General features: G+C 41.0%; 1 protein-coding gene across 2 annotated transcripts in view; it reads right to left on the minus strand.

The window, feature by feature from the left end:
• The window catches only part of DEPTOR (DEP domain containing MTOR interacting protein), a 76,514-nt gene that overhangs the window by 15,696 nt on the left and 34,150 nt on the right, over positions 1–26,668 (minus strand). For both annotated transcript variants that reach the window (XM_042786203.1, XM_042786204.1), the window contains exons 5-9: positions 23,899–24,077; positions 9,801–9,986; positions 9,034–9,168; positions 5,845–5,915; positions 5,090–5,194 (exon numbers count right to left, since the gene is read on the minus strand). In XM_042786203.1, the coding sequence (XP_042642137.1) occupies positions 5,090–5,194; positions 5,845–5,915; positions 9,034–9,168; positions 9,801–9,986; positions 23,899–24,077 (676 nt within the window). The remainder of the gene's footprint in view (positions 1–5,089; positions 5,195–5,844; positions 5,916–9,033; positions 9,169–9,800; positions 9,987–23,898; positions 24,078–26,668) is intronic.

A 26,668-nucleotide genomic window follows, 5' to 3' on the forward strand; every position in this document is an offset into this window, starting at 1 on the left:
ATAAAAATTCTAAGCCTGAATTGCATCTGCTTCAACAACACTATATGCCAGTGCACAGTATAAATATTTATCCAAACCTACTTCATCTTCTCATTTAAAGCTCAGTCACGTGAGATACTGAAAGTACCCTTCGGATACCTTCAATTAGCATTGAAGCATCTCCCCAGTCCTTTAAAGGGTTAGAGTCTGATACTGAGGTATCTTCCCTTTCCTAAACTTCATGGAGGGTTAGATGGAGGCACGTTTATTATGCCTTATTTATACAAAATACAAATACAATCCCAGTCTTCAAGCTCCCCCTAGACAGCCTTTACTTACAAAGAAGTTTCTCACTGATGATGTCGAAGCTTCTCTACTTTTCCCACTATCCTGTAAAACATTGGAGACTGGCCACAGTCACAAATGGGATATTTTTTCCAGAGGGAGCACCTGTTTGGGGTTTTTTTAGGAGTTTTAGACTGGTTTATCTGGCTTGTCAAACGGTTAAGCAGTCACCAGGTTTCCGGTCAGATTGGCAAGGACCATGGGATGGGGTTTGCGTTTCTCTGCAGCACAGGGTACGTTCAACCTCCCAGGATCTGAGTTTAAATTTCTTCCTATTGCAGGAATCTAAGGCACTGGCAATTCCTCTGACCTCACATGTTCTTGGGTTGGTTTTCCTGCCACTTGGAACCTTATAATGCATAGCATTTAGTCCTTTATGTTACAAGGCTGTAATATTTTGCGATTATGGCAGTATCTGGACTCTGTACTAATCAGATAGTACGTATGTTCCTTTGATTGCAGGGAGACTGGGCTTGATGACCTTGATGAACCTGACAGCAATCTGCTCCATGAGACAGTGGCTACTCAATTACACTTGAGATTTGGCTCTTATTCTGCTTGTGAAATCATTTGAGAACCTGGACCTCAAATAATCATTTGTGAATGCAGAAGACAATAGCACAGGCAGAAAATTTATGAGGCTGACCTGCTTCCTGTGCCAGCTTTTAAAGATCAGGAGAGCAGAACCATGCTGAAATGGTCCTGGCTGTATACTGTAATCCCCAAGCAGAGTTTTAAACAGAAGGATTGGTACCAGTGACCATATGTGGCCCCCCGAACTCCCTGCTACTAATTGAAATAAAGAAGAAGCAGAATAGGATTAAAAATCTTGGGTGGCTGCTGGCTATTTGTACGATATAAATACTTTAGGTGTAACAGCTATAAATAACAAATTTGCTCAAAATCAGTTTAAGGAATCAGATATTCTTTATGATTCCTCAAAGGTTGGAGCAGGGCACTAATTTCTGCAGCCAAAAGGAAGAACAGATAATCAGCAAGATGGGTGATTAATTTGTTTCTTTCAGAAGCCTCACTCTAAGCTATGTCTGCTCGTTTTGTCATACTCTGTTACAGTGATGTCACACTAAATAACAACATGTGATGCATGATTTAAGTCACTAGTTTGAAGTCAAGCTGTGTAACTTTTCAAAGAATACTTGTGCCTTAAAACCAGAAATTAACTTACAGAATAAAACACTGAAGAAAAGGAGAAAAAAGTTTTCCTGACAACTGGCAATATTAGCAGTGTCATCCTCAGAGACCTGAATTTTGCAGCCAGTCAATACTGAATATTAAAGCAACCTGGTAACTTCAAAATCTTGCTGTTCCTGTCTTCTACTGCTGACAACAGCAGACAGAGAAACAGAGCTGCAAATAGAAGTACACATAGCAACACTGACTCCTTTCATAGCCCTGTGTTGCCTCCAGCTCCCACTTGTTCATGTGCTTACAGCAACCACGCTCTTTTCAAGGCTGTCACAGGCAACTGCGCTTCAATAAACCAGGTCTAAAAATACTTTAATAAAGCTAATTGACAAGATATTTATTAAATTATTTGCTCAGCTCCATTCTTGAAACCTCAGACTGTAAATGGTAATCCTATTTACCAGCCCCAGAAGAGGTATCAAGACTTAAAGCCAAAAAACATAACACCCTCTCACACCTCTTCAGCAAACCATGCCAGTAGGGATTTTCTCATAATTCAATTGTCTAAAAATTCCCCCTGTAGAGGATGTCACATGTAAGGAGACGGCAAGTGCTGCCACGCAGAGGTGCACGTGTGTGACGGAGACCCATGCGCTCCAGCCACCCAGCACCATGCCCACCCACCACACAGCCGCTGCGTGTGGTCAGAGCTCCGTCCCAAGCTCATTGAGATTTTCACTCAGGCCCTCGATTCACAGTGCTTTGGAGCAGGGCAGGAGCCCAGCCAAGGTCAAACTGAAAGCAAGCCACTCCAAAGTCCTTCAGGTAGGTTGCGCCTGTAATGTTTACTGGTTTATAAAATACATGGTAAAGTATTAAGTGCACAGACTGAGATCCTGCAATGTGATTGTAGGCAGCAGTCCTCTCAACAATCTGTCCAGTGTAATGCAGAGACAGGAATGTAGTGCTTTCCAAGAGAGGTAAGTGCAAAATCACAAGCTTTACAAATAAAGACACTTCCAAAAGCAATTACACTGGATACATCTCCTTAGGAGGAAAAACCCTGCTGCTACTGCCAAGAACTTTTCTACAAACTGCAATGCCAAGTCTTGGCTCTTCTTCAAATTCTTGCCCTTTTCATCATAGCCAACTTTCCTTGTTAGCACTTCTTTGGTGTAGCGCTCAGAGAAATGCTGGCAGACAAAAGCCTCTTGCACCAGCCCACCAGAAGTTACCATGCCCAACAGCCTATTTTCAAAGTGCCCCTCCTGCAGCTTCCACACAGGGGAAGGCTTATTTTCAAGGAGCTGTCATCTAAAGCCTGTCATATGATTCCTTTAAATTTGCCAGATTGAAGAGTTCTGTAAACAGATGGATTAAGTGACATAGATTTTTTAAAATCTCAAATACTACACTATAATTTACATACCTATTGCCATGGGAACACCTCAACCAAAAAACCCTTATTTTTCAAAGAAAACTGGCATTTCTACACGAAGGGCTAAAGGTATTCAGTGTTTCCGAAAATGGGGTGCCAATTATGGTGTCTAAACAGGGACTCATCTAATATACGGCCATAATGTTTTATGTGCAATTCTGCTCTGAAAAGCTTTACGTAAAGTTAGCACCTTTGCAAATAATCAGATCAGTCCTTTGTGCAAATTCAAGGCAATATATCCCAGTTTTACTGTCTAAAATACTGCTTGCTCCCCTCAGGACCACAGGCTATCTTACATTCTTATGTCTTGAATGGTTCAGGTAAACCTCTGTAACCCCATCAGAGTCCCTGAGCACATGGAAAGCACAAATTGAAGATACAGTGACATAGTACATAAAACCATTTTCAGAGGTGAAATATGAAAGAACTCAGCTTAACTGAAACATTCTAGTTTGTAGTCACAGGACTGCCAGCAAGAAACCAAAAGTAAAAACAAACCAAAACCCCACTATATTCAGCTCTAAACTGCTGAGTGCAGAAGTGAAATCTCGAAGATTATACATATGACACCATAGTGTTATTTTTACAAGTCGGATTTCAAAATAGATCTAATTTATTGCTAGCTGCTATATTCAGAGAGTAAAAGATATTGTAAGGCACTAAACTCCCAAGTTCAGGATCTAGAACATACACATGAATAAATTCATTATTTTTAAATTTAAGTCCCTTAAATTTTAGGCAGGATTACTATTAAAAAATTATACTCTTCATATAAAAATTGTAATTGTATATTATATTTAGGTATTGTATAAAACATATAAAAAGTTCCAGTTCCCTCAGGAATCAAGCCATTTGCCAGCAGAATGTGTCAGGGCGTTGCGTGCACCAACAGGATTGCAGCTTCCATTTCCCCTCCCAGGGGTTTTGCTTGCCTACCATGCTCAAAAAAAGTAAATGTTTAAAAGACAGTATGCTTTTGCATGTTTCATTTAAAAAAAAAAAAAAACAAAAACAAACCAAACCAAACCAAACAAACAGAAAAAAAACCCAACCAAACAAAAACCCAACCAAGCAGCAGCTGGAGAGGAGAAACTCCTGTAGTGCATTTGCTGAGGAGGGTGCCATGGCAGGTCTGGCACCGCGCGACAAGCAGGACGCGCATCCCTGGAGTCATGGCAGCACATGCTGCCTCCAGCTTGGTGGGTGCGAATATACGGGAGAGAGGCAGCTGGAGTGAGTGTGATGGGAAAGGGAGATGAATCAGAAGGCAGGACAAAATTCATGGCAAACTGGGCTTCATGTGGAATACACCTGAAACCTTCATCTGTGTTCTTACCATGCAATACAACATGACATAAACTGGTAATGTGATCTTTGTGTCTGGCCCAGACTAGACACTGGAGTAGGTGGAGCAGCTAGTTTCCCCTTCTCGCTTTTATCTGTTCTTGGCATAATGCTTTGCTTTTATTTTTTCCACTGTACAAGAGTGTGATTAATTCACAGATATATGCAGGATGTGATCCAAACCTGCAGGTAAGTCAATGGACTCTGCATTAGCAGTATGAAAGCCTTCACAAGGAATTTGTATTTATTTATTCTTAAATCATGTATGAAACTACTTCAGCTCTTTATGAAATATGAAAGTATCATACATTCTTCCTTCCAAAATATCTTGATCCGTAACTGCTTTACAGTGAACAATGGGCTATGCTACCTTCACTTTCAATAGGTATGCCTGACTTTGCCTCTTCCTATATAGGCAAAGTCCAGAAGCTGCATACCAGCAACCACATAAATTGCACAGTAAAGAGGGAAGCTAAAATTGTGCAGAGTTGGAAAAACAAGCAAAAAAAGGCCCCCAAAACAAAACTGCACCACCACCAAAACCAGCTAACCAACCAAAAAAAAAATTCAAAAACAAACCGAAAAAAAAGATCAAGAAAGCAACTTGAAAAGGATAAACAATTTTCTTGAGGAAAAGGGATCTGAAGAATATCAAGGACAGAAGAAACAGGAGGGGAATGAAAGGCAGCAGAACTCACTGAGCACCAAAGGCCTGAAATTGAGACACAGTCAGCCATGGAACCTAAGGCACCTCTCCCTCCCCAGGTACAGGCAGCCCAAAGCCTTCACTTAGCAGCACAAATACTGCTGGTAAATCATCCTGTTTTGAAAACCCACCTTCATCCCAGCTGCGGCTGCCGGCCCGCTGGGGTCCACGGCCTGGATGTGGCAGGGCTTGCTCCCCCGCACCACAAAGCCCCAGCCCACCGCGTCGCCAACGATCTGGAAAGAGAAAAGAGACATCATCACCTTCAAGTAGCTCCATGAAATCTAAGGGGGTGACAGCTGAATAAATGGTTCAAAACAGAATTTCAACATCTCTATACCTCTAACACATAGTAAAAGATGTTGTGTACAGGCAGCTATATATCACTCATGGGAAAGGCTTTATCCAAATGATTTTTCTTGCTTTTAATGAACTTTTCTTGTTAAACTAGGAGGCTGTAAAAAGCAATGCTTCCAATAACTAGGTTCAAAAATGTCTTTACAGAAAGGCTTTCTCTAATAGTGAATATGAATCAAAATTTCTGTCTTAGGTAGAAAACTTAAATTTTGGTAGGTAATCCATTCCTGCAGAGCAAGTATTACCAGGAGCACGAACTCCAGATGAGTTTATATAATACAAATATTATTGGATTTATGTAATTTTATACTCCATCTAAGTCAGCAGTACTACATTGGCATAAAGACAGGATAAGCAAGTGCAGAATCAGACCTGAAATGTGGGGAAGTACTGATAACAGAGTTTGGGATTTTAAAGTACAAACCTTAGCAAATGCAAATAAGCTCTGATTATCCCATCAGAAAGTGTCAGCTTGTATTACCTTATGCATACAACATGCAGAAAATAAAGAAAAATACTGGAGACATACCGTAAAAGTTTTTCTTACGTATGGGGCTCCAGGCATCAAGAGCTCATCAGCAGTTACAGGTCTCTTCAATACTGTGGAGGTACATAAATGAATATTCAATATAAACATTCCTCTGGAGTTTCTCCTAATAAATAAGATACAGTGTTGGAATACAACATCTTTTTGGTCCCACTTCCCATACACTCTTTCAGTTCTTGCAGACTTGCTTGAAAGTAGTAAAAGATCCAAGGAAAAGACAGCAGAATGACTACAAATGATGAGAGCTTTGGAATATCGGGGCGTTTAGCTAACAGACTTTGCTGTCTGCAGTCAGGGCACACTAAACACTACTACAAACATCAGAAGTGGCTGCTCTAGTGTTGAAATGAGTGACCAACCTTCCTGTCATGGAGCAGCTTTTCTTCACGGCTCACTCTGGGTATGCTGGGTGCTTTCTGCAATTTCATCTGAGTCAGGTTTGACTCACAGAATTAAATAATAAGAAAACTCTGCTTGAGCCAGGAATTATCCCAACAAAAAGATTTCTGCAATTGTAGGCACAGACATCTATCCCCATCTTATTCAGGGACAGCCTGGGTATCTTATAGCTGGGTGAGATTTTACATGAAAGGAAATACCATTGAGTTTTTGCAGCTTCCCCATTAACTTGCTACGTACTGGGATAATTTTCCCCTGAACAAAGTAAATGTGAAGTTCTGCCAAATCAAAACGATACCATTCTGTGTACCATTTTTTGCCTGTAAATGTTTCACAAGATGGAGGACAATGGAAAGATATATCTTGTTCACCATTTCTGCCTGTTTCACCTCTAAAATTATGGCCAGTTTTCTTTTAGTGAGAAATGACTTTGATGATGTCTGCCTTTTCAGTCACAGGTGGAAGATAAAATTACCCACAGATGGTATTCGAAGACATTCATATGAGTTTCTTAATGACATTCATGGGAGCAGGGAGCATTCTAGCATACAAACCAATATATATTTCTTTTACTTTCCCATGGATTTTAACAAACTGTCATTTAGCCAGTGTTACACTTTCCAGAGCATGACTGGTCAGCATAAAATAACCTGAATGATTATGCTCATTTGACAAGTCAGAATCAGGTAAAACATCCACACAGGACTCCCTTGCATGCCTCCCTTCATTATACCTCTGGAAATTTTTTTTGTTTGATGATTGTTTTTCTACATGACTGGTCAATTCATAACCCAGAGGTTTTTTAAGTGTTTGCCCGCAAGAGAATTCATCTGACAATAAATATACCTCTGCCTTGTGTTTTTTAGCACACTGTTCAGCAACATGCTCTGGGTCTGGATATCAGGAAAGTATTTGTGAAAAAAATCACTTTATAGTCCAGCAGAGGATTAAGAATTCCTCCATAACATTTACATCTGACAGCCTTATGTTAACCTAAGCAAGATGACGTGTCCATCTGTACTTGTACTGTGGGAGAAATTATCCTACATTGCTAGTAATTGTATAATTCTTAAAAGTAAGTCTGTTTATAAGCCCATTGCTGTCTTCTTTCAAATATGAGCCTGTTAAAGCTATTCAGAGTTTGAAAACTAGACCTAAGGGAGAAATTCTCTCAAAAAAATAAAGAATTTATGCAAGGGCAACATCAAACTATCCTTTTTCGTCCAATGTTGTGTAATCAGCTACATTAAAATAAACTTGTTCTCACTAGTCATGGGTTGCCACTTCATATATAATCAGAGCCATAAATGAACAGAATAATCTGCATACTTCAGATAACACACACATTTATGGACAGTGCATAAATGCTGTTTTATCTGTCCCAGAAAAATTTCCAGGATGTAATTAAGGATGTTCTGGGGCCAAAGAGCTCCCCATACTAAAACTATCAGACCATTTCTGGGAAGTATACCTGAGAGATATTCTGCCAAAACATGATACTGTGGCACTCTTCATATAGGGGCAAACCCATTGCACATAAGAGTAAACACATCAGAAGTCGGTGCCAAATGCCCAGCAGCAATGTACTCTGAGGATGCAATGACCACCAGCACTGAGAGACTTCCCCCAGGCTAGATAGCAGGGATTGTGTAGGGGGTTAGGGCCTCTGGGCATGCAATCCTACAGAGTCCTTCAAATTATTTTAATTTAGCGCCTCATACTGAATTCCCAGCAGAGACTAATGAGAGGGAAGAAACCATGCTAAGAAGAGAGAAAAAGAAAATATCCCCATAACTACGCCTCTCTTTCTGGTGGGCAGTCTGCACAGCAGGAATTAAATGCACTTTAACTCACTCATCTGCAGAGTAAATTGTCAATGTTTTGATCAGGATTCATATAGTGCTTGAGGCACTGTCTAGTAATCACTTCAAATACCAGCATCCCTTTGAAAGCAAAGCTTACACATATCCACTGTTGAACAACACTCCCCACACCACTGGCAAAGACCCGCTAAATTCAAAATAATAAAGAGCACGAAAGACAACTGGGACTCTGCTTTGAAAATCAGGGCTATTTCTGAGGGGAACAGGGAGGCTGAAACAATATCTATCCTGGTAGGTTTTTCCCTTCCCAGACGTACAGTAAGAAACAATTTTAAGTGAAATGTAGAAGAATGGGTGTGTTTAACCTTCCAGCGTGGGATAGGAAATCCTTTCAAAAGGAAAATAAGCTTCAACGCTACTTTTACCTTCCTAAACAGACTGGTGTAAGACCTAAACAAATAAAAATGTTGAAATGGTCCCTGACAGGCTGAAACAATGCTGCCTCTTTTTTTAGAGGCTGCTGTTTTCTAAGTTGCATCATTTCATAGCAACTTAAGCGGCCACTGGATAGTTAAACTCTCCTCTGACTTGCGCCCAAGGAATGTCTCCAGGAGGAGATTTGAATCGGTTCAGAGCTTGGCAATGAAGAGGCAAATCTGGGCCTCTGACTGCATGTCCTCCTAAGAGATAAACTGCAGCTCAAACCACAAATATGGGCTTGATGCTGAGATTATTGGAGGCAGACGTCTGGCTTGTGTTCAGCAGGACTTCAGGCTCGAAGATGATAATAGTCCCTTCTGGTCTACAAATCCTCTGTCATTGTGAATTTTTAATGTATCCTTGAAAAGACAAACTTAGACGCGATGCTAGACATTCTTCACGTTGCCTTCTCCCCAAACAGATGTCTGCACCCTGGCTTGTGTGCATTGTAAGCAATGCTGGTGCTCACCAGATTTGGGGTTGCAGAGCACGGGGGGACTGCTGCTGAGTGTGGGGCTACTGCTGAAGTACCCGCTGCTGCCACAGCTACTCATGCTGCTCCTCCGTACTGCCGACACGATCTTTATCTCCTTGGTGGGACTCACTACAAACAGATGATACAGAGAGAAAGGGAACTGGCATCAATTATTAAACCCATTTCCCTGGTTTATTTAAAACAATAGCAATAAGCCATGGTTTTTCTGACAACACTGAGAAGGGGTTAGCGTGTTCTATGCAGTTGGAAGAGTCACTGCATGAGTATAATGCTATAGCTAACACAACAGCTCAACTGCTTCCATTGCAGTGTCTTCTAGGAGGCATTTCAATGTACGGAAAAAAAATTTTACAGTTTCCCTTTTATTTAGCATTTATTCTTTCAGTTCTTACTAGACATTGGTGTACAGCAAACACTGCAGAACCCCTTCCTCTCATTTCTACTCTTCTTGAAAACTCCACATAGAATGCATGACAAATTACTTTGGGTTTGGGGGATTTTAACAAGTTCTGTTTGTTAATGGACACTGAATTTTGATCAGCTTCTGAGATGGTATATACAAAACCACTCTGGGGAGCTAAAGATTTGGTAAATTGAGTGAATGGACAATCCCTGTGAAAAGGGACACATGATACCCAGACCTGCTTTTTTTCACACAAACACTGAAACCCCGCGTCCAAAAAGGATTTTTGCCATCCCATGGAGTCACCCTACAGACAGTAGTATTGCTGATGAGTCACCTGAGAGAAAACTGGTGTGTTTTCTGTTGTCATGGTTCTGCTTGCGCAGGCAAAACGGGCTGTCATGGCTTTCTGGCATCAAGCGAGATTTCTCAGTGAGGAGCTCCATTAATCTCCGTCGCCGGCGGAAATTCATTCTGCACTGGTAGAGCAAGTTGCTGTCCATAAAATGGTGCTTGTTGGACACTAGGAAAAGAAAGGGATAGAAAGTCTATGCCTGGTAGGACTGAAATCAGAGTATACCTATCAGCAATGTGTGCCCTGCACACCTTGGTGTAAGGAAGCAACACCCAGGGATCTCCCTCCCCTCTGCAGACTCAGAAAAAGGAGGGCTGTCAGCTTCACACAGGTAGCTTCAATATACATGCTTTTGTAGCTTTGACAACAAAGTAGGAACTTTAGTGGCCCTTGCTGAGAGGAATCTTCTACACTACCCTGATTAATGACAAGTGCTTCATATTGTCAAGTGGAGATGGAAGCACTTTATCTTTCTGTGACAGGCTGCATAATGGTCCATCTCCACTCATGCTCCTCTGTATGCTGTTTGCTGATGCTGGTCACTACAGACCAGACTTACCTCCTTTTTGTAAATTCAGAAGTTTAGAGCAGCCCCTGGGAGCTCTGACTGACTACCTTGTTTGGAGCTACAGGGCAGGAAAGAATCAAGACCTGTGTATTTCTTCTGTCTTGCTCACCACAGACACCATGTCCCAGACACTTCCTGCAGGCCACTTCCCCCCTTTGCATGGATATGCAAGGTTTGGGAACAGGCAACCGGCCAAAAGTAATTTCTTACGTAATGAACAGAACTTTTAATTACAACCTGTTTTGACGCTGAGAGCAAATCCCATGTTGCTGGTGTCAGAGCAAGAGCACCGAGCCTACCCTGCAGACTGCGGCACCGCCATAACGTCTGCATGTTCACTGTCACTGATGCTGCATCTTAATAGCAATGAAAAATGCAGCAGTTGGATGGAGATCTGTGCCAGGTCCTGAAAGTGCTTTGACTCCTTCAGGGCTTGACTGCAGGAAAGCCCTCTGGAGTGCTCCCTGCATTAGTACTGCAGTGTCTCAAGTAGCTGCAGTAGATGTTTTGGCTGCGTTTCCTCCATCTCCACCTAGCTCCTGTGATCACATTCCACAGAAATTATTTCCCACAGCTGAACTTTTTCATGAAGGATCTAGATTCTGGATTTACCTAGTTTATAAATTGCATTTCTTCCAATATTGAATCATAAGAACTGGTGGGTTATATGTATTTATATGTAAAGTGTAAACAATAACATAGATATGCACTCAGAGGTCAATCAAGTCTTTGAGTACATGACTCAGCCATTTGGCCTCAGCTTCCTACTGCAAACACTGGACTTTCGCCTTGTTCTTTGCTCTGCCCAACACGTGGGGTCCAAAAGCAGCAGAGCCCAAGGAGCTAAACCAGATCCAGAGGCTGGAGCCCTGCTGGCCTGTTTTCCCTTTGTCCTCATCCCCAACACACTCTTTCTTGCTCTCATCCCTTCTTCATACCTCTATGTCTCTCAGATTGCCCTCCATGAGCCCCCCAGAAGTACATCACATAAATGATAGCCTTGCAAAAAAGGCTGTATTTAGACATAAATTATCAGTATGTCATTTGATGCTTGTAAGCTGAAGGAATAGCCTCAAAGAGTAAAAAGCCCAGTCACCTTCTCCAGTATATTCATGCCAGGCATGTCAAGTCATCCAGAGAACAAAAAAGATGCTCATCCTAGACCTCATCCTCAGGGCACAATCCTCCATATGGATAGAGAAAATGCCGTATGGGGTCAGACCATATGTCCGTCTTGCAAAAAAGCATGTCTCTTGCCTGCCTGGGCCACTTCCAGAGAGGGGACCCTGTCTGTACAAATGCACTTTTTTGCCTTTGGACACAAGGGATAATGAGGACACAGGAGTTTTCTAAACTGCATGTGCTTATGCTGAACCTGTGCTTTCCTCAAATCAGCCAAATGCATCCTCCATGAGCAAAATGGCTTTGCTAAGTCAAAGTTAGCATTGCAAACAATTCGTTAGTGTGTTCTGGCATGTTAATTATTGCAGACACACACTGCTGCTACTCTCCTCATTTTGGACACATATAGTATGCAATACTATTAAACAATCACTGTTTTTGAAGAACGGAAATAGAGGAGGAGAGATTTGGAGACTCGCCTACATCCACGAAAGGATTTGCTATCAGAGGAATAGTTAGTATGTAGGTGTTCACAGCTACCAGTCTCATTTTCAGATCACTGACACAATAAATAGAAGTAGCGATATCTAGCAATATCCTACCACTTTACTACAATAACCTGATGTAAATACAGTAAAACTTCGTTCTTTTTTTTTTTTTTTTTTTTTTTTTTTTTTATGACATCTTAAAGAGTTCCCTGAAACTCAAAAAGACAAGCTCTACTTAGTGCACTACTGAGATTCACAGAATAACAGAATGCTTTGGCTTGGAAGGGACCTTGAAGACCATCTCATTCCAGCCCCCCTGCCATGGGCAGGGACACCTCCCACCAGACCAGGTTGCTCAAAGCCCCGTCCAACCTGGCCTTGAACCCTTCCAGGGAGGGGGCAGCCACAGCTTCTCCGGGCAACCTGTGCCAGTGTCTCACCACCCGCACAGTAAAGAATTTCTTCCTTATATCTAATCTAAATCTGCCCTCTTTCAGTTTAAAACTGTTATACCTCATCCCGTCACTACATGCCCTGACAAAGAGTCCCTCCCCATCTTTCCTGTAGCCCCCTTGGAAGTACTGGAAGGCCACTATAAGGTCTCCCTGGAGCCTTCTCTTCTCCAGGCAGAACAACCCCAACTCTCTCAGCCTGTCCTCACAGGGGCAGTGCTCCAGCCCACCGATCATCTTCATGACCCTCCTCTAGACTCACTCCAACAGGTCCGTACCGAAAATGAAAGAGGGTCCCTCATACTCCTTTGGAAGTAGCGTTACTGTTGCCAACCATTTGCAATATAAGAAATATCATCATGGTTTCTGATTCAAGTTAAATATTATGGCACTACAGTCTTTAATTAAAACTATTCTTTTTTATTTGTGTCATTAACTGAAGTGCTCTGACAGTCTTCAGAAATTATGATAATCAGAGATCAACACACACTCATGTTGCAGACATCATAAAGCATTCTGAAATTCTAGAATAATTACTGACCATGAAACTAGATAATGTAAACTTTTTAATGCCAATATGCTGAATATGTTTTAGAATAACAATATTTGACCAAAATAGTGTAATATTTATATACTTGCAATAGCAAAGCTTAGGTCTTACACTGAAATAATTCATCCCTGCTATAACTATTTCAGTCCATTGAAAGGTGAATTTTTATATAATAAATGAATACAAGTGGAAAAAGTAAGTCCAATGACAGTATGCTGTGGAATACTTGTATATGATTTACACAACAGAGGGTTTGTAACCAGAATACTTATGACAAGTCACATTAGTACAGAATCTGGAGTGCTCATTGATTTTCAGAGTTTAATTCCTCATTGCTACTGAAAGTTCACATTTCACGTGAGTGTTAGAATAACAGTTTTTATCCTCAGTTTGAGCAAATAACATAATTGTAGCACCATGTAACTTTTTGTATATTTAAACAGAAGCTAAAAAAAAAAAAAAAAACAGGAGCAGTTAGCTCAGACTGCCTCCTTGTACATACATCATCAAATAAAATTCTCACCAAAATTATTGGTGTGCCCCACGGGGCATTTTCGGGGGGTTGTTTGTTTTGGTTTTTTTTTTTACATCATCTGGCATATTCATGATTTGGGATGAAATGTCCATGCTGTGACTCTGCCTAAGGATGAGTGTATCTGGAACAGTGTGGAAAGAGGGATTTCCAGACCATGGGTCAGAAAGAAGAGGTCAAGGACAGGGAGGCAGATACCAGTGCAGGCTGCCTCTGAAGCACTCCTTGGGTGCAGGAGCTGACTTTTGGCCTTAACCAGGAGGAGCTACGTGTGCCCTCATCCTTGATAAATCACAACTATGTGAATGCTGGACACAGCATGCACAAAAGTTTGTTTTTGTTACACTTAGTACCTGCTGGGTGAGAGGTGCTGGCACAGGCATGGGTGCTCAGCTAAACTGCTTTAACAGGCCGTGTTTTGCTGAAATCAGCAGAAAAATGTGGGAGTGAAAAACTTTTCCAAGCTGATTGCAGAACACTGAGAGGACTGCACAGACTTGCTCAAGAGGGATTTCTTTAAAGGTAATTTAGAGCTTGTTACCTCGAGCTAATGTGGAGGGTTGACTCAGAGGCAGCAGCAGATAAACTTGTGGCAGCTGACAAGACTTCAGGTATCTGTGCCTCTCGTTGAAGTTCCTTCCTCCAGAGAGTGATTGACTTAACTACTCCTGAATCACCTTACTGCCCTTCATAATGCAGCACAGGAAAGCAAACTGGCACCCATTTAGTTTTGTCTTTAAAAGTCAGGCCATGGCTGACAAGTATCAGGACCTATATTTGTACACGATGAAGGTGATGTAAAGAGCAAGGTGGGGTGACTTCATGGGTTTCTCATTCCAATTTAATTCACTGGTGCACATGTGGCAACATGTTCATATTACGATGTGCACCTTATGAAACAGAAAGAAATGTACCAAAGAGAGTAAAGTGAAAATATGGTGACTGGCAACCTCCAAAATCATGAAAGTGCACAAGAGCATTTATGGTCCTGGAGGGAAAGGCACCAACATTAATACACAGTCACCAATGTCAAACTTTGAAGGTACAGTCAAATACCCGCCAGTCTAATCTCTCACATACATAGGCCACAAAATTTCTCCCAGAAACAGAATTTTAAAACTCTCGTTTAATTTTATAAAAATATAGTTTATTCATTCTTTAAAGCAGCCTGTAATGACCACTTTACTCTTCCCCTTAGGAGCTGTTCAAGCCTTCAGTTACTTTCTCTGCCAGAAAATAAAGATTTAACTCAGGGTTGACTTTGTTTAACTTTAGCTGCTAATCCCTGGACTTTGTCACACCTTCATCAGAAATTTACATAAGATCTGGCCTGAAATCTTTGTAAAGAAGTCTGTGAAGTGATGAAACCAACTCTCAAACATATATTTGATCAGCTGAATAACTAAAGCCCCTTAAATTCTGACTTTTTTTTTTAGCCCTCCTTGAATCCTCTTCAGAATTTCTTTATGCTTCCTAAAATCCAGCTATCAGAACTGTATGCTCACAGTTACAACCTCACTCCTCTTACTTGCTGTTGTCCTTTTTGTACATCTCAGGCTCACAGTTACTATAACTGTACTGAACAAAAAGCATAAAATGGGAACAATTTGTACCCTGTACATCCTCCTTTCCCTGTATAGCATTGCTTCACACCACCAAATGGAGCCTGTATTCTCATTTCCTAGATGTATTGCCTTCTAGTTATACCATTAGTTATATAAAAAACACCTCTTTGGGGTAATGACCATTTAATTAATAGAGTTCAATTATCTGTTTGCTGTTTCATCTATTCCTAGATTTGCAAACTTCAATGGCAATGATTTTAAGCTGGTTGTTCCCTATTTACATTACTGTTAAGAAGAGAAAAATCAGAATATTTGTTTTGGCATTTCTCTGATTGGGAGCACACAATGTTGCAGCTTTTGTGCTGCTTGTGCCTGGCTGCTTCATAGTTTCTGTCCAGATACATAAAATATAAATTGCAACATCAATGCAAATCTTCTTTCAGCTTCTGATTCTGACATAAAATCCTGGGATCTGCATGGGGCTCAAACAGCCTTTTCTTTTCTTCTTTAGGAGATGGATCCACAGCAGAGATAGAAATATTAGCTTTACGTTGATTTCACAGAATCAAGGCAGCTTTCGAAAGTACAAAAGCCTATTTTAATAAATGGTGTGACTCATGCCTTAAAAATCAGGCCATTTTCATAACAGACTTTTCCCCCAAATCCCGCCCATCACTTCAATTCCCCGTGATTTTTAGGACTGGTAATCTGTGTACATCTCCACTGCAGTGATTAATGGTTTCTACCATCCAAAAGCTGTGGTTCCCCGTAGGCCATATCCAGCGATGAGCTCCAGCTGCTCTGCACAACCCCAGAAACACGGCGCTGTCACCGAGCGAGCCCACGGCTGGAGCCGGGGAACGGCTGCTCCGATTCGAGGGAGTGGTGGGAAAGAGATCAAAGTTCCTCAAGGAGCTTTTCCCAAGAGAGCGGAGGACACTTTGAAGTGTGCGCTTGTTCCTGTGAGCGTGTGCTTGTGCTGGGGTTAAGAGGAAGAAGTTATAAAAGCACTAGCAGCGTATATGGAGTTTTCAGCGCTGGTATGTCATGTCTTTCCTCACTTGAAGACAAAACCAGCACTGAACTCTTTCCAGAGGTGCACAACGCATTTCTAAGCTTTTTGCTGCACGAGGCAGCAGCCCTAGTCTATTAGCAAGTACGCTTTATCTTTTTACTGAGGTAAAAATGTCCAGTAAAATGACGTTGAGCCCAGTTTGAAGCTGCAGGAGATCATTCTGGACCTTCACTCCTACTGGCTGCAGTAAATCGGCACCTTCATATAGCAAGTCACAGACAACCATATCAGTTTTGACCTCTGAAGCAGCAGGATGTTATCCCAAAAAAGTTGACATTGTACCGAAAACAAACACAGGATGATGAGACACACGCTGGCGGGCTGCAGGGAGTGACAGGGGGCTGTGGGTTTATCTAAAGGAGGGCACGGCCCCAGCTGCTCCCGCTAGCTCCCAAACACCCCCCCCGGGGGAGGGCCTGGCTCCGGCCCCATGTCCTTTTGCTTCCTCACTCCCGTCTCCTAAGCAGAACTATCATTTAAAAGGGAAGGAAACAAATCAACACTGTAAAATAACGGTTCTTTAAAAAAACGCCTCTCTCTGTGGATAGCACACAGCTTGCTGAGCCCGTCTCCTCTGTGCCTCAGGCCTTGTGCCAGTTTAGCACCAGCGCGCTGCCAGAGAAGCAGTGGAAGTGTGTGTCCGCCTCGGCTTCCGCAGAGCGAGGGCGAGCCCACGAGCTTGGCGAACACTGAGCGGCTGCCGAGGCCTGCGGCCTGCGCAGGGCGGCCGCGGGGCTTTCGGCCGCTCCTCAGCGCGGCTCCACGCTGCCCACCTCGGCCCCACCACCCCGCCGCTCCTGCCCGCCTCCCTTCCACCTCGGCCTTGCACCAACCCGCGTGCGGCTGCAGGAGAAAAACTGACACTTTATTCTGCACTGGACAATGCTTTTCCCACTCCTCTCAAAGCCTTCCTGTTTTTCTAAAGCTAATCTGGCATCTGCAAATGCATTTTAATAATGGCACCTATTCATATTAGTTTCCTTTTACACACTGATGAATTCCACCTGCTTGGAGCTCCCTCACATCAAGAGAGACTACAGATGTTCAGCAAGCACAGGGCCTTGGGTCCTGGGTTCCCTGCATCGTATACACACAACACTTGCATTTCCACCTTTTAGGAATACCTGTATGCTACGTAGGCTATAAATAAGCCCATCTGCAAATGTACTCAACCGGCATGTGCAAGCTCTTGGCAGTGCAGCTGTACTAAACAGTATTTTTTTTTCATTTGGATTACAAGGAATTCAGTTTCAAAAGACAACATATATAAGCTTGAACTGCTCTAGTTTCCACTGACCCTTTCGTATAAAACTGCAAGGCAGATCCTGGCCCTGAAATACAAAATCTAGAGAACTGTTCCAGTTCATCCTAACTAAGAGCGAAGTGAAGCCAGTAAACGTGTCCAGAAGTAAGTAGGTCCTGGACCTGTAAGTAGGTCCAGAAAAAAAGCTGTGATGTAATCAGAGAACCATGTCTTCTGAGCTGTTTGAATGAACTGTGGTATTTTCATGTAAAGCAAAAAAGCCTATACAGCTTTTATACTGCCTTTAAAGCATCAGGTCATGACAGACAATTGTCAGAATTTCCTTGGGAACTGAAACACAGAGTATCCTGCTCTTATTAAAGTGATGTGTTCTCAGTGCATTAATATTTTAGTTCAGCTGCCTTAAAATAGGTATGCAGATAAGTGTTCCTATATACATTTTGTCTTTCCAGTAGGTTTGCTAGCTATTCACAGTCTATTCTCAAATACACGTAACTTACTGTAACATGAAAAGCCAGTGTTAAATCATACACATTTCAGCAGTCTTTTCAGTTTGTATATGAGGATTTATCGTCTTTAATTTAGCAAGTTTACAGAACATAGCCAACTGCTTTTCTTTGCTTCCAAATAAAGTATGGAAAGTACAGTCTGTGGCAAGGGAAGCAGAAGATGAAAAGGCCCATCTGGGTATCTTTTTTTCTGTTGCAGCTGTTAAAAACTGAAACCCATTCTCTGTCAGAAAAATAGAATTCGGCAGTTAATATGAAAAGAAGTCTTCATATGTTATTTACATAATGCATAGAGCATGTGGCTCTTTCAAAAACCAAACCCATTCCTGCATTAGATAAAGACAACTGCAAGAAGAACAGAATGAGAAGCAGATAGAATAGGAAACTGGAAGATTATACAGTTACATACAAAGTTCTTACTCTCTTTCCTACCAGGGCAAAATTATGAAAAATATGCAAAGTGGTCTCCAGATCTAACATAAGAAGTTGGATTACCGTGGGTGATGTCACTATGCCCGTGCATGGGAACTGCCGGGGAAGAACTGCCACACAAACAAACAACTGAGTGCCCCTGCATGGCATTGGCTCAGTGGAACCAGGCTTATGATAAAGAAAAAGTTGTGTTGCAGGACTTCAGAGACTAACTAAAGGCTTCTGTTTTACTGAGATAAATCAAGATACCGTCCGTAAAAATGTGATGATTACAGTTTTTAGCATGGATTATACACAATGAATGCTTGGATATATCCAACAGCTGAAGTAATCCAGGTGTTAGATCAACTCAAAAAATTATATAAAAAAATCTATGTGCTAATTTTGGAGGAGAAACCTATAACCATTTAAGTCAAGGATTTATGGGATGATTCAATGGCTTTTATAAATTGCTACCTGCAGTTGGTATTTCCAAGAAAAGGGGTTCCAAAGAGAAATCTCAAATTAAGGAAGTGTATATTTCACATATATGGCAAGTTTTCACTTACAAAGTAAGAAATGTCAGCTAATCATAAGCGATTGGACATCTAAAGTAAATGTAACAACACATACTTCACAGTTTACAGCAATTCTAGATGACATAGGGAAAGCTTTTCAACAAAAGCAAAAGAAATAATACTTTGTTAGATATTTAAGCTATTTCCACAATTATAACAAACTTTCAACTGTATCATGTATCTCAATGCTTAAAACAAAATGCACTGACTGTCTTGTTAAAGGAAACTTTGTTGTACAAAGGTACAGAGTCCTTGCAAAGAACAGTGAAAATTAACTATGTGTTTTAAGCCTTTTCTGCAGAGACAGAGAGATAGCATATGTCAATATTTACTGTTCTCACTAAGTCACTACAAAATGTTTGTTTTCATCTCTGGAAGTAATTTGCACTGTGGAATTTTGCTGATAAAAGATTAACTCTGGGAGGTGGTAGGCACTTGCTTCTGTGCTAAGCCAGCAGAACATGTGTCTGTCTGCCTGGAACACACGAGGTCTGGCCAAGTGCAATTAACTCAATAAAACATTCTAAAGCTGAAAGGTATTCTGAAGGGGAGTGGGGGTAGATGACACTCATATCGTGCCCAAGACATGTTACCATGTATTTACTGCCATTATAAAATCCTAGAGTAAAATGTTTCAAGGAAGAAACCTGCTAGCCCGTCATCTCCAAGTGAGATTTTTCCACCCCTCGCTCATTCAGGAGAGCAAAGCCTTGCCAGAACCATCACACGTGTTCTCCTGCTGGTCCAAGGCTGGGAACCTGCATCCCGCCCCACCAGAGCAGAGCGGACGGCCATGCAAAGCGCTTCGTGCTGAACTGTGCTGTGGTCACGGCCTGGGGAAGGTGCTGGAAATAGCACCAAGCAAATGCACTCAGAGGGAAACAGGAATGGCAAAAGAGAGAGAATGTGACCTGACATGAGAAGGCAAGTGCTGCAGCTCAGACCCACACTTTTTGTAGGCTCAACTGGGAGAGTGGCACATGCTGTACTGTCTGTGGTGCGGGGCAATTGATACACATTTACACTCCACAACATGTTCAAAAGTATTTCTGAATGTGCTGTGGTTTGGTTGCTGCCACAGAGGAAATGCAAATATTCATCTTGCAAAGGTGCTATCCTAAGAAGGCAGTGATTCCTCTTAACAGTATTAATCAGATTTTTAAATTAAAAGTATGTATCACTTGAGATTCCAGACTTTAAATGTTTTTGCAAGACAGGCAGATGTTTCTCCACCCCCCAAATTTCTGTACCAAACAAGTCCTTGGATGAGGACAGGAGTACTTAGCCTGTCATGTCAGTGGTGCTCTGCTGCTGGGGCTGCAGGTGCAGGGTAAGTGCTGCAGCAAGTGCCATAAGCAAGTATGAGCCAAAAAATTATGCCAGAAAGAGCTCTGTGGATACCCTCTTTCCTCCCTGGACATCTCAGCATCTCTGTTTTCCAGACTGAGAGAGGGCTGTGACTGTGCATGGATGCTCACATTGTCCCCTGCCTGCCCCCAGCCCACCCTCACTTTGCTCTGATCTACCCCGGAGCTAGCAGAGAAATTCCTTCTTCTCTTACTGCATGTGAATTTTAACCACAGGATCTAATCTTTCTTACTATTTCCATATGAAGAAGAACTAGGAAAGATCCAGTCTTCTGGACAAAAATTTTATCTGTTAGTATTACAACAGTCTACATACCTCACCATTGTAGAAATGGGCTTTTCTATAGCTGAGAAATGTGTTCTGTGCACCTTTTGCCCCTGCCCTTATTGGATGTGCAGCACTATGTTTATAATTCTTTGCATAATCTTTATTCCTGTATTCTGGGGAAAACCATCAGTGTTCACAAATTCAGAATAACTACTGGTAATTACACTGCCAACACAAGCCATCAAGAAATGTATAGTGCATAATACCCTGCTACTTATTTTTTTTGTTCTATTCCATAGTACCTGGGGGTACCGGTCCATTGGAAAGGACATCTGGCTCCTATTTCTGAAAATGGTGGTTTGTGGGTTACGATTTGTATGCGCCAGTGGGATTTTGAAAGGAAGCAATTCAGCGCTTAAGCACGTTTCATCATTTTCATGTGTGGCAGGGGAAATATGTACAGTTATATATGCCCAAAGAGATCAGGAAGATTACCTTTAAACTGAAACATTTGATGTTTTTTACAGCATTTATACAATTCCTCTTAAACCACTGTTTTCCTTTTTAAAATTAGCATCGGTGTTTGTTTCCTGTGTGAAACCTGGTTTGTGTCTGACCAATTAAAGTGAAGATAAATGTGTCAGGAAGCTGTTTTGAATATAGTACCTCAGCTGCAGAATAGAATTTCTCTGAGTAATTGAAATGAAAGTCAGTATCAGTAAAAATAAATTGCACGATTCAGTTGTGGCTGGAAAATTACTACTGAGATTGGCCATTTGATGCAACTATTTCTATTACTTTCTATTGCATTAGGTAAGGTAATAAATACTTCATAAGAATAGTAGAGTAAGCTTTATTTTATTCCATATTGTGGATATCAAACAATACTGCTAGCAAAAGATTGCCTTTAGGGTAGAAAAATGTTTTATTCTCTACTCCAGCACAGTCAAGAGTCTTTCCGCTGGTTCTGTCAACAAGGATGCCAATTAGTGTCAAGTAACATTTTGGTACTGCTGATGAGATACAAAACAAAGGGATCAGAGTATGATGAAATTAATTTACTGTACTACGAGATAGAAAAATACCTTTTTTTTTTTTTTAATTTATTTTTTTTGCAATTGGACCTAGAATTCAGTGAGATGGGGGGAAAAAAGAGAATACCACTACTGCTGTTTTAGTTTTTAAACCCAGTTCTGTACTGAGAGCTCTCATTTCAAGCTCCCTTCTTAGAGGAAGCCAGCATTACATGAACCTTCAAAATGCACAGACTGTATCCAGTTGCTAAGATGAACTCCAAACCAGCTCTGTGTTAATTCTGCTAGTATCTATATCAATATTCCTAACACTATCTAGACAAATTGTTTCAGTGAAATCCAGAGGAGAATGAACTCTCCTGCTTAGGAGCATGCACGGAGCATGTCCGCTTGTAAAGAAAAATCTCAAGGACATCACTCAGTTTTACTTTACTTCCAGCTTCCCCATCAAATCAGTGTGAAATCCCCACTGAGTTACCTTTGCCCCAATGAAAGCTGAGTAAGGAAGAATATGGTACCTTGGAGTGAGAAGGCCACTTCCTCAGCAATCAACCAATTCTCAGTGCCCCACTTGTGGTCACTTCATGAGTTTCAAACCTCTTTCTAACAGGGCGCTTTGCATGTCCTCTTGACTGCTAGAAAAGGACGGGCAGGGGATAATCTGCAAAACTGGCCAGGGAAATCCATAAAGGTGAGCAGGGCCAGCGTCGCTCAGGAATCCCCCCAGAAACCCAGCTTGACAAGGGTAAAATTATTTGCCTGCGAAGGTGCACTGCTGAGCATTTGCCTTACTTAATGAAACAATGGTTGATCTGCAATAAAAGCTACACCCTGACTTTCTTAGTTCTGCAAAGATTTCAATAACAAAGTAAATCCATCTTTGCACCAAATGTCAAGTCCTGACTTTATTTTCTCTGCAAAAACACCAATAGCAGCTTAAATCTCACTTCTGTCTTTTTTTTTTTTTTTCTTTTTAGAAAAGTTTATCTTGTATATAATACACAGAAAATGCTCGGGTAAAAATAGGAATGAAATCATTGCTGCTATAAAGAGGAGGGGTGGCATACCTTCCCTGTCTGTCAAGCTCCAAGCAGTTGGCACCCTATAAATCATAGGAAGCACAGGGTTAATTATAGAACTGGAAGCTGATTACTGTAAACATTCAGAAGTAGTTCCTAGTAATTGGAAACTAAAGATAATGTGAGCATGATTACAACCATGAAGGAACTGTGCAGGTCACTTATAACCCCGTTTTTCTCTATTCCTTAAAATTAGGTCTTCATACAAAGCAACAAGCAACCTAGTCAATCTAGCAGCTGGTATATTAACAACCTGTTAATATCATGAATTGTTTGTTCTCTGTCAGAATTAGTGTTGATGTGACAACATTCAGATCACCAGGATCTGACTGCTTTCCCATTGTGCATTAAGCAACATAGCTAACAGCTACTGCCAGCTTGTTCTGTCATCTCCTGGCACCCCTTCATCACTCCCAGAGGTCCTGTAATATGTTGATGGTGGAAAATGCGTAGTCAAAGAAAGGCAACTCGCACTGAGACCAGATGATGACAACATGTAAAATGGGTTGTAGGGCTGGGGGTTTTCTTTTCTTCACCCTCAAGGCAGTACGGACAGAAAACTTTGTCTCATCCACTCTTAATGGAGGGAGTTCCTAGGTGAATGTGCATCTGCCAGCCACACTGTGCTGGGCCATGAAGAAATATTTGATTCCTTCCTCAAAGAAGTTACACTACCAGGACAAATACAATAACACTTCAGCTGAAAGCGATACCCTCTTTCTTGCCCAAATATACTAGAATGACTCTACAATGTGACCAAGAGGAAAGCTGCTTTCTGGCATCAGATTGTGCTCTGCTCCTGTCCTCAAGTCTGAAGATATACATAACCTGTCATTTTTATTCTACATAGAAAATTTAGCTTATTTGAGATTCTGCTCGATCCATACAAAGCTATTTACCTCAATTATCGCTGGTGACAAGTTCTACAAATTAGTTACCACAAGTGTAGGAGCATTGATTTTCATCCACATACTTATGTTGTTATTATGAAATACCAAATTCTAGCTGTATTCTGCATTTGAGGCAGAATTTTCAGAGATATGACAACAAGCTTTTAAAAAAAAACATCTTTTGTTAAAGTTACCTAGACTCCTACATGAAATTATTTAGAACTTGGACATATTAGGATGAAGAAGATAAGAGCCCCTCCACATGATTTGACCTGAAGAAAGTACTGCAAAAATTGGAGCTTTTGCTACCTGGCAGTAGATTTCTCACCGTGCTGTATAATCCCGTGCTCCAAAAGTCTGCGGCCGAGCTGCTCTGCTTCAGTCCTTGTCGTGGCCTCTCCTTCCTGGATCAGCCAGTCAATAAACTCTGATGCCACGAAGGTCCGTTCATACTTGACTCCTTCCTCTTCCCTGGCTTGCAAAAGGGTATTTTCAGAACTCATCAACCTGTTATAGCAGGTGGAAAAATTGGTAGGGAAAATGGTTCTTCAAAAAAGCAACTCCAGATCTATCCTGGCAAACCTCACTGATATTAAGCAAACACATGTGAACCTTTCATTGACTTACTAAATCTTTCCTCAATCTATCAGTCTAAATTTAGGATGTGAATTATAACTGCTTAGTCAAAAAAATGAGGCTTTATGTCCCTGTGTGAAGTTAATACCTTCTTGTTTTTTCCCTAAAAAACCCCAAGGTTTTTCAGTTTCACATTTTACCTATTTCGTTCTTTAGTTTCTCTAAAAGTTAATGTATAATCAGCTTAGAAACAAAACTAGCCTAAAAGCACCAGATTGTGACTAATGTGTTCAAAAATTCCTAATTAATTTTTACAGTTAGCAGGACTATGCCCTGAAGTCATTTAGATGTGTTTGAAAATTCTCCCCATAAGCTTTAAAACAGGAAAATTCAAGAGGAAAAAAAAAGTTGTTCTGTGGTTTGGGTGGTTGATAAATATTTAGCATCCAGCACCCAGTGATGCAGCTGCAATCAGTGAAGTTACACACCTGAACTCATTTTGACATCTGAGTCTCAGAAACTCTGTGCCTCACCTGGCTCCGTGTAACACCAGAGTTCAGAGGAACATCTTGAGGTATCTCTAAATCTCCTAGTAATTGGCATGTATCCAGTTTAAATACACTAAAAAAATTCTTCTCCATTCAAGTAACCTACACAAATGACACAGTATTTTAAAAAAAAAAAAAAAAGGCAAAAAAAAGCCTTAGTATTTTGTTAATGCAAAAGTAAGGTTGACAGTGTGAGAGATAAGACAGCTGGAAAGAAGAAATAAGAATCACTCTTTGAATAGAGAATCCCCTTTTTTTTTGTTTTGTTGAGAGACTGAGCACCATAGCCTCTTTTTTTACTAATTTAATTTTTGTTTATTATTAGTTTATTGTAGTTTAATAATAGGACTAGTGATAAGACTTTTAGAATAACAGCTCAAGAATGGCATGGGGTTTTTATTCCGTATAAGACTAAGTCCCCTCATTTCACCAACTATTTTGAAATTAAGGGCACAACTGAACTACAACAGGAAAATTCTGAAAGCTTTGCCCTTCTGATCAAAACTTTGAATTTGAATTTGAATCCATACATGGGCCATCTCTTTTGAGCTGTCAGCATGTCCAGAGTTCATGGAATATGTCACCTACTTTGGGAGGCATCAGAAAAGTCTGTGCCATAAGAACACAGAGAAAAGTTTCATTTGAAATGACAATGAGGAGGTTTGACAGGGCCTAGCCCTTGTGATTCCACCTAAAGGATTTATTCCCTTGACTTTAACGAGAACTAACCAGGAGCGTGAACTGACTGGATCTGACCACCAGGCAGCAGATCATCGAACGAGGCAAAGGCTGCTCAGCCACAGCTGTATGGCAATGGCACGTACAATGAACTGCTAGTTTAAATGTTGGTGCATCATTGCCAGCACCTCTGAGCTGAGTAAGAACTAAGAAAGTCAAAATTAGCTGGAGTCAGGGATGAGGCCAAAAAGCAAGAGTATGTGCCACAGGGGACAAGGTATTGGCTCCAGAACCGTTGCAAAGACTTTACTCTTTTTCATATTCTGATTTACAAGCATCTGCCTGCAAGGCAACATTTTGCCCCACACTAACCATAGCTATTACAGACAGCGTTCCAAGGGACCATCTTTAAATGTGTCTCGTTCACCAGGCTTTTTTCCCCCCACAAAAAAATGCAAACCCAAAGCTCATGTCTTTTTGTACCATCTGCTGCATGGTTACCCAGAACTGGTTACCCAGGCTCTGCAGGCACCAAATAAAAAATCCTTAGGATTGTGTTAATTGTTCTTTGATGAGTCTATAATTAGTTGACCAGCTCACTGAAGTCACAGATAGAGAGCTCCTTGAAAAAGAGATGCTAATTGTTAGATTTTTATAGAGACACAAAAGAAATTTGGAAAAGTATCAAGTGGAAAAACACTCAGCTTGACATTTCACACCCTTCTGTGTGTGCCCAGAATAGCACTGCAAAAGATTTGGACTTGTGAACAAACAGACACGACAAATTGACAGTTTAACAAACCCAGAAACAGCAATCCATAGACTTACATTGCTAACTGAAGTAAATCACTGTAACTCAACTGCTGTCAACAAAACTGTACCAATTTACAACAGCCAAAAACCTGGCCTTTCATTAGCCAGAATTGGAAGCTGCCTCTATCTCTTCGATTTCCTCCTTGTTTCAGAAAAACACAAGGCAATTCATGTCAAAACAATTATTTGCTAAAACTCATGTTATTCTGCATTAAAGGAATGCATTTAGCCAAACACTGAAATTCAAACCCTTTAAAAAGAAAATTTTAACCTTGTTTTATCTAAATAACTGCACCAGAGGATAAATTTTACTTAACCACTGATGAGTTAAAATGAAAGTGATTCAAAGAATGTAGTCTCAGAATTGTCTGAATGATTTCCTGAAATTAAAACCATAAATCTGCACTTCTTTCACTATGAAATCTAGTTGAAAAATCTCAGTTGAATTCAACATCAAGAGATGACTTATATCTCCTAAACTCA

The sequence above is a fragment of the Tyto alba genome, unplaced genomic scaffold (genome assembly GCF_018691265.1).
Source record: "Tyto alba isolate M040663 unplaced genomic scaffold, T.alba_DEE_v4.0 Super-Scaffold_9, whole genome shotgun sequence".
In the NCBI taxonomy this organism is placed as follows: Eukaryota; Metazoa; Chordata; class Aves; order Strigiformes; family Tytonidae; genus Tyto; species Tyto alba.